The sequence below is a fragment of the Engraulis encrasicolus genome, chromosome 16 (assembly GCF_034702125.1).
Source record: "Engraulis encrasicolus isolate BLACKSEA-1 chromosome 16, IST_EnEncr_1.0, whole genome shotgun sequence".
Taxonomy (NCBI): domain Eukaryota; kingdom Metazoa; phylum Chordata; class Actinopteri; order Clupeiformes; family Engraulidae; genus Engraulis; species Engraulis encrasicolus.
In genome coordinates, this window is record NC_085872.1 from 23,418,711 (window position 1) to 23,435,875 (window position 17,165).

At 44.2% G+C, this 17,165-nt stretch overlaps 1 protein-coding gene across 1 annotated transcript in view; it reads left to right on the top strand.

Moving 5' to 3' along the window:
- The window catches only part of cdh7a (cadherin 7a), a 64,369-nt gene that overhangs the window by 20,086 nt on the left and 27,118 nt on the right, over nucleotides 1-17,165 (top strand). The window contains exons 3-8 of the mRNA XM_063219039.1: nucleotides 4,909-5,203; nucleotides 8,231-8,350; nucleotides 13,098-13,265; nucleotides 14,289-14,476; nucleotides 15,079-15,332; nucleotides 16,155-16,291. Coding sequence (XP_063075109.1) covers nucleotides 4,909-5,203; nucleotides 8,231-8,350; nucleotides 13,098-13,265; nucleotides 14,289-14,476; nucleotides 15,079-15,332; nucleotides 16,155-16,291 — 1,162 coding nt within the window. The remainder of the gene's footprint in view (nucleotides 1-4,908; nucleotides 5,204-8,230; nucleotides 8,351-13,097; nucleotides 13,266-14,288; nucleotides 14,477-15,078; nucleotides 15,333-16,154; nucleotides 16,292-17,165) is intronic.

Here is a 17,165-nt window from a genome sequence, read left to right on the forward strand (position 1 = left end):
TCTGCGGCATAACACTGCCTGGCTATTACTCGCATAGCTTAATATGCTAATTAAAATTTAAATAAATTTTGAGCCATTTGTATTCAACACCATTCCCACTGCGTGTCCATCGTCTGACCTTCTCAGCAAGTTCCATGCATGCATTTCACAATGGGAAGCACAGATTGTGTAGGCGGATCTACTTACAGTACCTAACGTGCCTGTCTTGCCCTCCACACCACACAGTCTTTGACCAAGTAAAACATGCAACGCTCTATCTTATTGGCATGTTAAACTGCTGCCGTACTCTATTTAGACACATCAATCCAACTATTTGATTTTGCTATTGATTAGACATTACTGACATACGGAAACTAAACTGATTTTTTTTTTCATTTTAATTTTGACCTGATGGTTGCTGAGCTGTCAGGAGGAGTACACTGACCAAAGGAAACAGATAGTGATGGGTTTTAAGTATTAATGTGAAATTATGTTCAACTAAACAGGGTTTTGTTCCACTCAGACGCATGCCTTTAATTGTGCATGTATGCTTTTTTTGACTCGAAATGATGAACTTTACATCAATACATATCTGGCCAGAGATTTTGCTTATGCACAGTCTGGTTATCTGGGTTTATGTTCTTGGATAGAGTGAAATATTACACATTATGTTATGTTCAAACCACTTTCCATTACTAAGCAAGTCTACAATGTTGTTGGATAAGCAACATGGATTATCCCAAAGTCAAGGTAGCTCTGCACCTGGTTTTTCCTGGTTGGAAATATCATAGCATTTGGCTCTAGCCTATTACATCTTGGTCAACATTTGACAAATGGGTTGCATTTATGAAGTGCTTTATATATACGCACAGTCAGCAACTCCAGCACCCAAAGTGCTGTACCAGGAATTTCCTCTCTCCCATTTCCAGGCGAATGGCAAAGGACTGCCAGTCAAGGCACCACCAAGCAGCACATCTGGTGCAGTAGAGTATGCTAGGGTTCAGGGTCTGGCTCAGAAACACCTTGACCTATACCGTAGTCATACACACAGGGAATTTACAGGAAAGTACAGTAATGCCATAATACAGTAACCCACCGTAGCAAATTGTTTGCATAATACAGTAGTTTACTGCAGTTAAAATAAACAATTTGTTACTGTATTATTATTCATATTCTGTGACAAATTTCTGTTGTTGTTACTGCCACACTGTATCATAGAAAATGTAAATTGCCCTCCTGACGTCAGTATTAGGAACCCATGCAATGTGAAGTTAGGGCTGAATCTGTTTCAAAAGAGTCCATACACCACACTCAGCACCCATCACCCCCAATGTGTGATTGAATAAGTGCATTATTCAGGCATGCTATAAGACTTTTAGCACTCTGTAAACTGAATGAAACATCATGACTCACTCTCTGTTAGGCATGTATGTGTGAATGTGTACGTGCTTGCCTGTGTGTGTGTGTGTGTGTGTGTGTGTGTGTGTGTGTGTGTGTGTGTGTGTGTGTGTGTGTGTGTGTGTGTGTGTGTGTGTGTGTGTGTGTGTGTGTGTGTGTGTGTGTGTGTGTGTGTGTGTGTTATATGTCTGTGCATGCATTCATGTGTGTGTGTGCGTGTGTGTGTGTATGCGTGCGCATGCGCAGTGACATATTCATTCTTTTGCGTATTAAGTATTCCTTTGACTTTACTGGATCTTTCAGAAGGACAAGCGTGTTCTTTGCCTCGCTACTGTTCTGTAGGTGTTTGCTCAAACAATGGACGGAGTGTGACGGCCTATGGCCCTGACCTGGTGAACCGCAGCAAGACGGCTTTGACAGCTTGTCACAATGACACTTTAGTGCTTAATGCAGTTAGAGACCCTTTGACAGTCAGTGAACATGCCAGTTTTTGAGACATGTTTTCAAGGCAGGATATTTTGGGCACCTCAATTTATAATGGTAACCATATCGTGATTTCTTTGCATGTTGCCCGTGTGAGTGTTAGGGGATGAATGAAGGAACTCTAATGGTGCAGTTTTCTTCAGGGCCTTGCTCACATTGTCATAGACGATGTTATTAGTTGATGTAATGATGTAAATAATGATCTGAAGTTATCGATTGTACCCATTAGTATTTCTGTCATGCAACAGTTTCTATTCAGCAACATGCCCCATTGTGAGATGTGTAATGATGTTCATAGAACTGCGGCCCATTATTAAACTCTCCAAGTGATTTCTCAAGCAAATGAGTGGAGCCAACGAGGCACCCGCGCTGGCGGTTTCCGAAGAGAGCAACAAACAATCCGCCTCCCACTTAATCGACTTTTCATTCAGTTCCTCAGACTGTTTGTCTCTACACACAACCTGCCTCCACTGGTTGGCAACAAAGCCATTCCTCTTCACACTGTAATAATTAAAAGTTCTCAGGAGAAGCTTCTGTTTGCCACTGTGGAGGAAACCTCTGAAAGTTCTCAGACGAATCTACAAGTTCTCTGAAGAACCATATGTGACAAATTGGTTCTCAGAAGAGCCCTGAGGTGCTTTTTAAGGATTCTCAGAGAACTCAGGAAATCCAAAGGTTCTTTAAGTAACTCTTTGATTGCTAATGTAGAAGAAGCCCTAAACGGTTCTCTAAGAAACTCTGGGGATCTTCCCAGAACTTGTAGGTTAGGAGTACTTTTAGGGTTACAAACAAGCAGGTAATTGGAGTGCTTCTGGGTCTTCACCTTTTTCCTTGGTGCTCTTCAGTGTAGGGGCTCTCAAAGTTGGTCCAAATGCTGTCCAAAGACAAATGCTGAGGCACGCAAGGTTGAAATTACGCGTTTCGGCCCTTATGGCCTTCTTCAGGGCGTAAACCTGCTCTTGATACGCCCTGAAGAAGGCCATAAAGGTCGAAACACGTAGGCATTGTAGCCAAATAAAAAAGTTTTTAAAAAAATTTGCAACCTTGAGTGCCTCAGCATTTGTCTTTGGACAGCATTTGGACCAACTTTTAGGGTTACTCTGAGAACATTTAGATTTTCCCCCGATCAATTTGAAGGTTATTTGAAGACTGTACTTCTCTTTAGTGGCTGTTATTGTATAGTGTACCTTTGTAGTTGGTGGGAGAAGATATTGGTCACTCACACTCTTACAATACTGGGGTGATTTTCTCAAAAGGGAAGTTGTTAGCCTGTTAGCAACTTCGGTAGTTGCCAATGGGAAAATGCATTGAAAACAACGAAGTAGCTAATGTAGTAAGCAACTTTGGTTTTGAGAAATTCACCCCTGAATTGAAAGCTTTGCTGCCAGTGCATTAGCAGGTAATAAGATGTGTCTTTCAGCCATTTCTTTGAGCCTTAGCTGTATAAGGTAAATGTTTATATCATTAGAGTTATCGTTATTGGAATAAATCTGGATATGACGATAGCGTTAAGGCTCTAGACTAATACAACAATGTACTCCACACAAATGAAAGTCATCAAGTTCACCATTATTTAGGGCTATGTTTTTTGTTCTTGAGGTGACCGTAAAAATTCATCAGATTTTAAATCAATATGAAATACATATAGCTAGATTCGCTCTTATGGTGTTGGTCTGAGCAAAATGGCATTATTAACAGAGATGAATACAGGTAATGTAGTAATTACACACAACATTTTGCATTATAAAATCATTTTATTTTAATGCACAGCTGTGGTGGCTGTCTTCAGCTGCATAGAATTATGGTTTTCACTGTATTATTGGTAATACTGGTAATATGGTTTTCAGGTTTTGATCAAATTCATTTCAGAATGAGCTTGTCAGCAGAGTGGTGTATTTCTCTCTGTGGAACAGAAGCAATGAATAAGAAATCAGGTTAAGTCATAAAAGAACCACATGACTAATTATTATTTAATAACAAGATTCTATACTCGTAGTTGCAGTCATACTATATATTTTTGATTCATATTACAAAAAATAGTTGATGAAGATTACACCATTAAATGGGAATATCAAAAATAAAACTGTTGAGTGCACATTTGAAAACTAAACAAGTTCATGTATTATCCCAACAATAATATAATATTAATTTAAATTTAATTTAAGCTATTTTAATGAGCACAATTGCAAACGCCCCAGTGTGACTGACTCATTGACAGGTACACAACCAGCCAGATGCTAAAACCGGTAGTGTCTTAATAGCTGCTAAATTAATAATTTCATCGTTGTTGATTATAATAAGCAGTAAGCTCTTAACCAAATTGTTGTAACAAGACATTTTCACATTTAGTGGGCTTACTCTGCAGGCATATTGACAAAGATGTTTACCTGTAGACAAACACACTAAAAAGCTTTAAAAGAAAATGAAGAGAGAATAGTAAGTAAGCACTCAAGCTAAACACTTGAGGAGGAGCAACAAAACAGTGTGCTCCTTTATGACGTTCTTGCTTGGCAGTGCTGTGTGCTTGAACAAGCAAAACTATATACACTGCATTAAGGGTACCGTAATAGGGGTCCTACTAGACGTCACATGCATTTATATGTGGAGCATGAAAATGTAGCTCATAGACATGTCCCATTTACCACAGTTGCACTATGAGTTGCAATACGTATAGTACATTGCACTATTTTACATTTCATTAGTGTGCTATTGTCTACATACATTTTCTATATAATATTGAGCAGCCCTAGCAAGCACGCTGATGAAAATAAAAAATCATTTACAGCCCATAACTCAGTGCTCAGTGGTGCCAATGTTAATATACAAATACGTGTATTAAGCAGAGCAGTTAATGTACTTGTCCATGGCGAGCCTATGGCAAGTAGGCCTACACTACTTGTGATCATGTTTACACATTTTGGTCTCTGATCCATTTTTGGCAGATTTCATGAACTGTAAATTGGATTTCAGTCAGAGATGATGCCAAACCTGCAACTACTGTGCCGTCTGATATACAGTACCTGACAGTTTCTTTCCTCTCTCACACAGCTGCATTCCGACGTGGATAAAGGAGAGGGCCAGGTGAAGTACATACTGATGGGCGAGGGTGCCTCGTCCATTTTCACCATCGACGAGAACACGGGAGACATTCACGCCATCAAGCGCCTGGACCGCGAGGAGCAGGCTTACTACACGCTGCGGGCTCAGGCCCTGGACTACCACTCCAGCACCCCTGTCGAACCCGAGTCGGAGTTCGTCATCAAGGTCCAGGACATAAATGACAACGAGCCCCGGTTCCCCAATGGACCGTACACCGCCAGAGTGCCGGAGATGTCCCCAGTTGGTGAGCATGTGGATAAACCTGTCACCCACCCCAACCCCATGCCCCCACACCCTGTGAAATAGGACACAAACAAAGCATTCGGTGCGGTCGAGAAATCGGTCCTGTCAGGGATCACTATGTTAAGAGGCCTAAGGGCTGTCACCCACCCGTGCCGGAGAAGACAATGAGCTGATTTATTTGCGGGGTCGAATGGCACCTCGTCGACAGCAGACGTGCTACAGGCTAGGCTGGCTGGCCTGTATTACACGTGCAATTTATGTCCATGCCTCCTCAAATCTCCTGCAATCTTTAAACACCACCATTAGCCCCTGTGAAAGCATCTGACCTCTCTGGACAGGCATGTCTTTATAGATCCATTTAAAATCATTAGCGGCCAAGGAGTGATGAATGGATTTGATTAACAAGAAAATGATTAATTTAATTTGGTAATTAGAAAGTGAGGCCTCGTTTGTTTGTACGTAGACCTTTGTGTTAATGTGCCATATCCGTCTAAGCCAATAGCCTGCTGAAGAAAAACTTGATTATTGCAGTTTTCCCTCTCAATTAACTTTGATGTCAGTACAAAATCCATATCCGCACAGTCAAAAAAGAAATCTCTAACCAACGTGTCTCACCCTGTCCACTGTTTATTTATGTTAGTAGTCATTATGTTGAGTTATCCACATTGTGGTTTTGTGCCATTTCTCCCTCCAGTAGTGGTCGACCTTCAGGATCAACCACAATATGGGAGGGCTCCCTACCAAATATCTGTATTTAGCCTCATACGACAGGGTACCAGTTAAACAATAATACCATTTGCCAAACTTTTCGGTCAAGCCCTGTGGTCTGCGCTGCTCCATAAATCGGCCTCAAGTGAAAAGTGAAGGTCTGGCAGTTTCCATCAGGCGTTTATCCGCTTATAGGAGATCTGTCTGAAAAATACATGTAGTAGCAGTGCCAGTGTTCAGCTTCTCTGCATGCCTCAGTACTGAGAGAACTCTTTTTTTCTCATATTCTTGTATTTCATGTTCTGATTTCGTTTTTTTTTTTTGACGCCTTAGGAAATATTCCAATCTCTTGACCACATTTTGCGAGATTTTACAGTTCTGGCCGCAGAAGAAAGAGCTACAGTACAACGGGAGGAGGGGAAAAAAGCAGTGCTCACACAGGCACAGCATGCTGTTTTGGAACTCCACTTGTTATGCCACTGAAAGTGGCCGGCAGTAGAAGAATTGAGCAACAGGCATGCAGAGTATTTAGCGAACAAGGCATCAGAAACACTGAGGCTGGAAAAAAAACCTCCCCAGAGTCCTTTGCACTGAAAATTCCCAACCAGTCCAATATTAAATTTATGTTGACAGTACGTATGCTGAGTGGCGCAGTATTGTGATTTCTATACGAACACACTTGAAGGTGGCAGAATTTTTTGAGCTGTGTGTGTGTAAAATATCCCCAGTCTCTTGCGGTTATGTGTGTGCCTCTCCAAGGACTGAGGAAACACATGCAGGCAATCAGGACAGCCATGGAAAACAGGACATCTGCCACCACGACTGGGTGTAAACACAGACATACGCATACGCACACGCACACGCGCGCACACACACACACACACACACACACACACACACACACACACACACACACACACACACACACACACACACACACACACACACACACACACACACACACAGGCACACACACACAGGCGCGCGCACACACACACACACGCACAGGCACACACACACACACACACACACACACACACACACACACACACACACACACACACACACACACACACACACATATGCATTTATGCGCACATGCACATGTAAGCACACATGCATGCACAACGTACACATGAGGACACTTACAGGCAAAGCTTTCTTTCACTGGCCTGATGGAAGTAATTGGTGGTAAAAAAATGTCCTATACGTATAGACTGTAACCACACTTTTGGGGTGCATATTTTTAGTCTCAAACCTGCATTAAGCTAAGGGAGCGTTTTTTCCACAGTCCAAATAGGCACCAGACACAGTGTACAGCAGCACTCTGTTTGAAGTGGTCGCATTGGCTGCCGTAATTACAAAGAGCTATGAAATTTGGCCCACGACATCTTGGTGTATATGGTGCCTGGTGGGTATTGTTATATTGACAGCTGAGATCGATTGCCTAAATATACGCCGGCGACTTCAAATGTGATCAAATGGCTGACAGACGTTCATGGGCTGAAGCGGTGTCTTTCAAGTTCAGGGGGTTTTGGATAGCGTTGTTCCAGTCAAGCAGGGCGGGACTCGGTAAGCAAAAGGGCCCGGTCACTTTTGGCTTAAAGGGGTATGCCACTGTTTTGGGGCTTAATAGAGTTAAAATCGTTGGCTGAGGTTTATAAAGGTGGTAAAGTGTCTTATTTTTCATGGTAGCCTCTTAATGCAGATGGGGTCGCCGGAGACCCTATTTACTTGCTGAAAATGCTTACCTACATCATAACAACATTGCTATGACATTACAGAGAGCCATAGCGCTGCGCTAAGGGGTTAAGCGTTGTCTTGCTTTAAGACAAGTTAAAAGAGGGAGCATGTCGCTAAGCTAGTGAAAGTCAATGGATCACTGTAGCATGTAGCATGCTACACGGATGCATTGACTTTCACTAGCTTAGCGACATGCTCCCTCTTTTAACTTGGCTTAAAGCAAGACAACGGCTTACATGAAAAATAATACACTTTACCTCCTTTATAAACCCTGGCCAACGATTTTAACTGTATTAAGCCCCAAAATAGTGGCATAGCCCTTTAAAGGGGCCCCTCGTAATTAGCGGCACAGAACTGACTCACCGGGTGGGCACGCACCCTCGTGGGCCCCTATTTACAGAAATGTAAAAAAAGAGGGGTTTTTTTACATTTCTGAAAATAGGGGCCCACGAGGGTGTGGGGCCCACAAGGGTGCAGGGTCCACCGGGAAATGCCCAGTATGCCAGATGGCCAGTCCAGCCCTGCCCTCAAGCAATCGTTTCTTTCTCTCTCTCTCCCCACCCCCCCTCCGTTCCAGGCACATCGGTGGTTCAAGTGGTGGCAACAGATGCGGATGACCCCACATATGGAAACAGTGCTCGGGTGGTGTATAGCATCCTTTCGGGACAGCCATACTTTTCCGTGGACCCCAAAACAGGTAATATTGTATATACTGTATTGTACGAACACAAAGGGTCATTGAGATATGAACAGGACTATGTTTACTATACATACTGATTGTTTAACTTTGTTATACATACACATACATTGAACTTTGTCCCCACGGTGAGTTTGCCAAGACTGAGAGGCTAATCGTTTCACTCACTTGTGTAAATGGTGCCAATTCCACCACTAAACACCTAGCCTGATTATCATCGACTTTCAAATCTCTTCGAGACTCGGTCTGACCAAGAGCATAACAATTAACGTTTCCAAAACGGCATGGTTGACCAACCTTCCTTGGTTTGCTAAGGGTTGTTTGCTTGCCGACAAAGTGGGAGGAGTTCCCGATTTTTCGGGAGCTCAGAAAGTACTTGCATTGCTCTTGACCTGACTAGTAGCAACGCTGAAGGCGTTGCGTCACTAGGAGGGCACGGCCGGCCTGGCTATTAAACACCTCCACCTTTTAAGGCCATGAGAAAGCACATTCCCACCTTAATTGGCCTGTGCAGAGACCACGGCCGCTTTGATTTGCTGCGCACTTCAGCCACCATCCGTCTGATAGGAAATGTTCTCGAGCCACCATCACCGCTGAAATATACTCTACCACTACAGGTCTAACTAAAGGAGCCATTTCCTCTCAAGATTGATACGCAGACAGATAGGCCTGTGTGTGTCTGCAGTATGTGTGTGAGCTTACGTACAATCACACCTGTTATGGTGTGTATGATTATCATTGCTGTTTAAATGATGATTCAGAGCGTTGTATTCTGCGCCCGCCCCGGCGTGGTGCGGCGCGGAGGCCTGTGCCTGTGGCTATTGTGATGGAGCCGTCTGAGTATGGGACTTGGTTGTGATGAGGTTGTAATGAGGTCTCTGCTACATTAGTGTAGTGTAGTGCAACACATCAGCCTCACCTGATTACAGGGCGCGAAATCCTCCAGCGCAATCAGCGAGGACTAGAGCGCAGGGACGCCGGATCCGTTTCTCATTTCATTTCATCCATGGACACTATCATCATTGAAAGCAGCCAGGGTTCTGATTAAAACACCTTTTGGAGTGTTTGCGGCCGTCATTTCCTCATTTTTTCACAATTCCACTGCGCTGATGAATGAGATTTTGTGGGTTGCCACTGTTGAGGCCCAATCGTGTGGTGAGATGAGGATACCATGTGGCCCTGTGCTCTTGCTGTATATCTGTGTCAAATGCCATCTGATAAAGTGGGAAAGTAGAGTAACTAAACAACGAGAAGACTTCTCATATCTCATATTTAATGTTGAACTGATTAGATTATCGTTATATTGTTTGTATTATTAAGTTATTTTGATTGATACATTGACTGTTGATTATCTGAGAACAGTTTGGCTTCTGTCGGGTTGTATGTAACTTTGTGGGTAACTTTGGATTATGGTGGATACTATTGAAGATGTGTTGTTATACTGCTGTATTTCCTGAACTTTTGTGAGAATTAATTTTCAAAATCTTCACGTGTGTACAAAGTACACTGTACTTGTAATGCAGAGCATCAGCAGAGTTTTTTTGGTAAGATATCAATTTAACCAGACTACGAGGAACCCATACAGCACGTGTGTACAGCTTTTTTATGATTTACTTGTCGTGTGCTGCTGGTATCTTGAAAGGGCATCATCTGGCATGAGTTATGACTTTGCTTCATGAACCGCATGCCTCCAGATGCAGGCAAGCACAACACAGGGTACCACTAGGGAGGGACTGTGTGCACACACATGACATGGGCCTGACCACAATGATAGGCCCGTGCAGTGCAGTGCAGTGCAGTGTGTTGGCCAGACCACAGAGCTGTGGGAGGCGCAGTCAGCCAGGTGTACTGCGATCCATAAATCTTGGAGAGAGTGTACGACGGCATAGCAGCCTGCCTCACAGATGCACGAGTCACCGAGAAAAATGGTTGTCTCAGCAAGAGCAGTAGCGTAGCATGGAGTAGTATAGGCTAACTACTTATTTGTGTGTCACTGTGTGATGTTGTTGCTGGTGTACGGTAATGATCAGGGGTGGCATATAAAGCAAAAGCAGCTGGCTCCTTTATGTTCAGGGGAGCGTATGCTGAAGCTGTGGCTCTGCTTGGGGTTAGATGCATGCCCTGCCTGCCTAGCGCACTGGAGAGAGCTGTGAGTGCTGTGACAGCTCATGGTGGAGTGAGTGTTGAACGAACTGGCTGGCGACTGTGGAGAGGTCAGGGGTCTCGCCGTGGTAGCCGCTCGTCTCGACACGGGTGCTGGCTGGGTCGAACGTCTTCTACTCTACTCCACCTCTGTGCGGGGAAGACATGAACTTGTCCCCTTGACTGATTCGGCTGCATTCATCTCTTTCTGATGTTCCTCGCACGCCGAGGTGACAAAGGGCAGACGCCTGGCTTTGCTCGATCAGTTTTCTCAGCTGATAAATAGGGGGCCGATGGGAATCGCAGCATGTACTGTGGGAGGAAGGTCTGAGCACCCACAGGCAAAGCAGATAGATATCATCTGTGTGAAATGTGTCTTGCATTGTGATCAGAGGGGGGTGTCATGGAGTGGGGGGTGGGGGGCGGGGGGTGTTGAATATATTCTGTAGATGTAAATGGCCTCTCGGAAACATTTCAGGCATGCCATTTAAGAAAGAAGAAAGAAAGCCCAGTGTGAAACTCCAACTCCCATTGTCATTGTGACACAGCACTCCACAGCACACAAGTGAACACTGCGCACAACGAAATTGCATTTATGCCTCCCCCATGCAAGGGGACAGCCCTCAGTGACATTTATGCAAGGAGTTGAATAAAAAGGCATACACGGCCACACTAATTTAAGATGACACATACTGAAGGCATGCTTCTAATTTTCTTCACGGCACAAAACACACCGATCATTTGATTAGAGTAGATCAGTAAGATTCCATGTGTCGGTAATCAGAGCAAATGAATGCAGCTGCTTTGAGCCTGCCATGAAGTGTGAACAGACTTTGAGGAGTTTCCACCAGACTAGCCCTCAGGCCTCCTCTACCCCAGGCTTTCAGTTGGTAAGCGTAAAGCAGTGTTTCTCAAACTTTTTCAGACCGAGGACCACTTTGTCCCCCAAAAAGTGTTCAGGGACCACCTGTCAAGTCAATTGACATTTGAGGGGTGCTAATTTGACACGGCTAATTTCAATGCAGATCACTTACTTTTTATTTACATTTACAAGCCTGTATTATTGTGGTGGAAATAAGACTTACCATGTGTTTGACATTGTAATTGTGGTACAAATATAGCCTACTTCTAGCTCATCTTGGAAAAGTAGAAATCCACTTGCGGACCACCTGAGCTCTGTCGCGGACCACCAGTGGTCCCCGGACCACACTTTGAGAAACACTGGCGTAAAGGGTGTTACTGGCTCTTCTTCAGATGCAGTGTATCTTCCCCATGAGCTGCAGTGCTGGTGCATGTGGTGTACAGCTCAGAATGGGGAAACACACAGGAATAAAAGAAGAAACACAACATTTCTTCTTTCATAGAAGTGCAGCAGTGACTGGAATAATGAAAATAACAGGTGTGTTTGGATTTTGGGGATGTCGGATACAAATTCATGCAATTGTTTGTTTTTTTTTAACTCCGCAGATAATTTGTCTTTGTTGCTGTTGTTGTTAATGTTTATTTAATATCTTCAAAAATACAAATATGATGTGTTGTGAATGGGAGATAAGTGTGCCTGTTGTTGTTCCCTCTTGTTACACAGTCCATGTCGGCTTGTAGTCCAGGTTAATCCTACACGTAATCCTCTGAATTTCTCCCCCAAACAACATCGGCCCTCTACATCTCACTAGTACCACTGTCCACTGAATCCTTTGTCATGCAAATCTGAATGTTGTTGATTTTTTTCTGTTGGCTAGTTTGCTCACTAAGACGGAAGGTAATTTATATTATCCCTGCTTATCCCTGGTCTTCATAAGAAATTGTAATTAAAATGTATGGCTCATTTTAGAGAAATAGAATAGCTGGTGGAGCAGACATTTGGAGAAGGGTGACCTGTGTGGTCCCTTCCTCCAAATCCAGTAACTCTGCCGTATGACTTAATATATTTGCTTGCAGCTCCACTTACAGACTCCCCTCCCAGATTGTTTTTCTCTGCTCCAGTGGCTTGTGAACTGCACTACTGTGGTTGTTATACAGGCTAGAGAAAATGCTTGTAAAGACTTAGCTGTTAAATAAATGGAAGTTGTTGCAAAGCTGGAAAAATATGTCTGGTGTCCCACACACACATAAGAGCGAGAACCTATTGGCTCGTGTGTTTGTTTTCACAGCGCATGATCTTCGCTGGAAATAAACCCACACAGTTGTCGAAACAACCATTTTGCCGTGCTTATGGAATGGATTCATGTATGTGGACAGCAATATGAATACAATAAACACATATTACTTACTTATGCATTACAATTAGCCAGGCATTAGTATGATAAACATTGGCGAAAAGTTTGGAGGATCATCCGGTCTACCAGGCTTGTCTTGTGATCTATTCCATGTCCCCCGCCTCAGAGGGTGCTACGCACTTTACACCACGTTGGTTCTTTCTCTCTATGCCACTGTCTCCAGCAGGAGCTCAACCCTGCACCATTCACTGTTGACCCATGACAAACATGCTGCTCTTCATACGCACCATCTCAGCTCAGGCTAAAGGCCAGATAGACGCCCTTTCTTTCAAAAAACCCCAAAAAAACAGTAAAACATGGCAAAAGTAACACAAGGGTGTCATTTTCAGGGGTCATCAAGACAGCCCTCGACGGCATGGACCGCGAGACGCGGGAACAGTACCTGCTGATCATCCAGGCCAAGGATATGGTGGGACAGATGGGCGGCCTCTCTGGCACCACCTCGGTGACGGTTACCCTGTCGGACGTGAATGATAACCCACCTCGCTTCCAGCCCAGTAAGCACGCATGCGCGCACGCACGCACGCACGCACGCACGCACGCACACACACACACACACACAAACGCACGTGCACACACACACACACGCACACAACACACACACACACACAACACACACACACACACACACACACACACACACACACACACACACACACACACACACACACACACACACACACACACACACACACACACAGACCAGCCAAGCGTGTCTAATCCAGCACTAATGTGCTGATGCAAATTCATGCGTAGGCCAGAACAGGTACTGGATACGGCGGCAGCAGTGCCGTTCTGTCCGAATCAGGATAATCAACACATTGTACTTTGGAAATGAAAAGGAGAGCTCGAAAGCAAAACAGTCCACCTCCTCCTCCACTGCTGCTAATGGCTCCAGTGCTCATCAGACCTGATCCCAGATTTTAATTAATTGAAGATGTTGTTACGGTTTCTGTATTAATTTTCATTTAAAATGGGCTCTGTAAAGGATGAGCTTGAATTATTACATACTGTGTCAGGAATTTGGAACAGCAGTCTCCTGTGTGCAAACCTTTACCTGGAGAAGTTGGGGTGGGGGGACGCTGAGAAGTGGGAGAGTCAGTTGTCACAGAAACCCAAAAGCCATAACAGAAAACATATGAAACGGGAAATAGTATCATCAATAACTCTCTCTCTCTGCTCTCTCTCTCTCTCTCTCTCTCTCTCTCTCTCTCTCTCTCTCTCTCTCTCTCTCTCTCTCTCTCTCTCTCTCTCTCTGTCTCTCTCTGTGTCCCTCTCTCTCTCTTTCTTCCTTTATCTCTCTATCTGTGTGTGTGTGTGTGTGTGTGTGTGTGTGTGTGTGTGTGTGTGTGTGTGTGTGTGTGTGTGTGTGTGTGTGTGTGTGTGTGTGTGTGCGCCTGTGTGTGCGCCTGTGTGTGTGTGTGTGTGTGTGTGTGTGTGTGTGTGTGTGTGTGTGTGTGCGCGCCTGTGGCTGTGGCTGTTTGCATTGTGATGTTCTTTTCTTCTCTTTGCTATTGTAGAATCCTATCAGTTTTGGGTGCCCGAGTCTCTGCCTGTAGCATCGTCAGTAGGCAAGATAAAGGCGCTGGACTCAGATATTGGGCGCAACGCAGAGATGGAGTACAGAATTATAGATGGAGACGGCCTTGGGATGTTCAAGGTCACTACCGACAAAGACACACAGGAAGGAGTCATCACTCTACTAAAGGTATTCTGGGCCTTGTCCTGATTGAGCCTTGTGCAGACTATACAATGTCATGTTTATTCACCGACCTACTCAATTAACAGAAGAGACAGCTTAGTGTCTATCATTTCAAGTGTGCATTTTTGACACATCTGATTTCTAAAAAATGTGCTCACAGAAAGATGTATTCCCGCTGCTGTTTGTTTGGCGTTCAGGACAAACAGTTGGACTGTACAATGCATGCAAGCTTCAGAGAAGAATGATAAATAAGGTTCCAAGGACCCATTTCAACATTTTAAAGCAATGTGTCTGAGCCTTAAAATCAATATTTGGCTTGTCACTAGAGCAGCAGTCAATACCTATACCCAGATGAGAGATGGATGATAGCATTTCACGACCAGAAAATGAACCTTTCAAGGCGGCAGATTCACTTAGTGAACAAGGTCACCATAGTCTGCGAAACAGTCACCTTGGAGAGATATTGAAAAGTAAAAACCTTTTTTTTTGAAGATTTTCTCTTCAAAGAATACTTTCCTTTTTTGTGTGTCTTTTTTCATTCAATTCAATCCCCCCCCCCAACTCCTACAACCCCATCACCCCCCCCCCCTCCTTGTTTTGCCTACCAGAATTTGGATTATGAGACCAAAGAGAAATATTCCCTGAGGATTGAGGCCGCAAATCCATATCCTGACACCAGGTACTTGAGCGAAGGGATGTTCACTGACACGGCGACGGTGAGGGTGACCGTGGGTAATGTGGACGAGCCCCCAGTGTTCTCCTCGCCGCTCAGCAAAATGGTGGTGTCTGAGGACGCCGCAGTGGGCACCACCATCGGCACGGTCTCGGCGAACGACCCCGACAACCCCAAGAGTCCCATAAGGTGAGACACTGGTTTCACGACTAAGATTTTGGTGTGTCTGTGTGTCTCTGTGTGTGTGTCTGTGTGTGTGTGTGTGTGTGTGTGTGTGTGGTTTGTGTATGTGTGTGTGTGTGTGTGTGTGTGTGTGTGTGTGTGTGTGTGTGTGTGTGTGTGTGTGTGTGTGTGTGTGTGTGTGTGTGCATGTGCGCATGTGCATGCGCATGCGCATGTCTGTGTGTTACTTACGACGGCTAACGACCCCGATAACCCCAAGTGTCCCATAAGGTTGTGTGTGTGTGCGCGCACGTGCGTGTGTGCGTGCATGTGCATGTGCATGTGCGTGTGCATGTGCGTGTGCATGTGCGTGTGCATGCACGTACGTACGTGTTTGTGTGTGTGTGTGTGTGTGTGTGTGTGTGTGTGTGTGTGTGTGTGTGTGTGTGTGTGTGTGTGTGTGTGTGTGTGTGTGTGTATGTGAACGTGTGATGTTTAAGTGTGTGCATATCGTTATCATTATGTTCTTGTTCATTTGTCATATTTATATTTGCGTTTGTTTGCAATGGGTTTATTATACATACTGTACAGTATGTCTCGGATTTCCTTTAAAATAGAGTCAAATACAGTATGTTGGAAGCAAATACTGTATTTACAAGGGGGCACTCAACAAATGAGATTTGTCATGTTGTCATTCCAAGTCATCTTACTCAGTTGCTGTGAACTAAAATCTTGTCAATTTTCCATCTAGACTGAGTGACTACAGGCTGCAGTTGCGGAGGTGCATCGTTGAAAACCACCATTGTGGTGTCAGCCCTTTTGTAAAGTGATGTACTTTCGATCCTGCAGGTACTCAATAGACCGCAACACAGACCTGGAGCGCTTCTTTGACATCGACGCAACAAGTGGAATCATCAGCACAGCCAAGACGCTGGACAGAGAGGCCAACGCGGTGCACAACATCACCATCCTCGCCATTAAGACGCGTGAGTTAGTTCCCTCTAGTCAAGTTGGTTTTATTGTCAATTTCTTTACATGCACATACACGGTCATACAAAGAATTTGAAATTACATTTCTTGCTTTCCCATGCAGACATAGACTAATCTAGGTAAGGACATAGACAGTATAGACATAGACAGTACTCATACATGGACATAAGACAGTATGGACATAGACAGTGCTCATACAGACATTTAAGTGCAAGACTGGACAACAGAAGACTTGTAGAGAACATACATTAAGAGGAGGTAATTGTTGTGCTTTTCCTAAAAGTCCTTTATAGCGTTCTGTCTCTACCTTTCACTTCCATGTCATCTTCCATGTCCTCACGCCCACGACTGAAAAAAATGGAATGGAGATGTTCCAAGTTTAGTTTAAAGTTTTCAGTGAGAGTCGTAGAGTCAGTTACGGTAGCCCACATGAAAAAGACACCGTCCTCATTATTACTACTGCAATGTTCCTCAGGAGCGCAGGTAGCTCAGGTGGTTCTTGCCTGTTAACTGCAGTATGTGAGATTGGAGAAGACATCCACTGTCATTTTTTTTGCATTGAATGTAATGAAGCATAGCAGTGCTCAGCGGCTCTTGTCTGAGGCAATAGAGCCAGCAGAGCAGTAAGCAGAGCGATCTGCATGTTGTGGAAAATGGACAATTGAGGGGGGGGAGGGGGGGGGGTTGCAAAACCAGTGAACCTGCATCCATTCTGTCTGGCTGTTCTTAGTCTTTATTTTTTCATTCTTCTGCCAAGGAAGTCTGCATCATTCAATAGAGACCTGTGATATCAATTTCTGCCTGCCAAATCGTTCTGCCATTTTAAAAAAAATCTAAGTGAAAGCATTTTTTCACAACTTTAAACCAGAA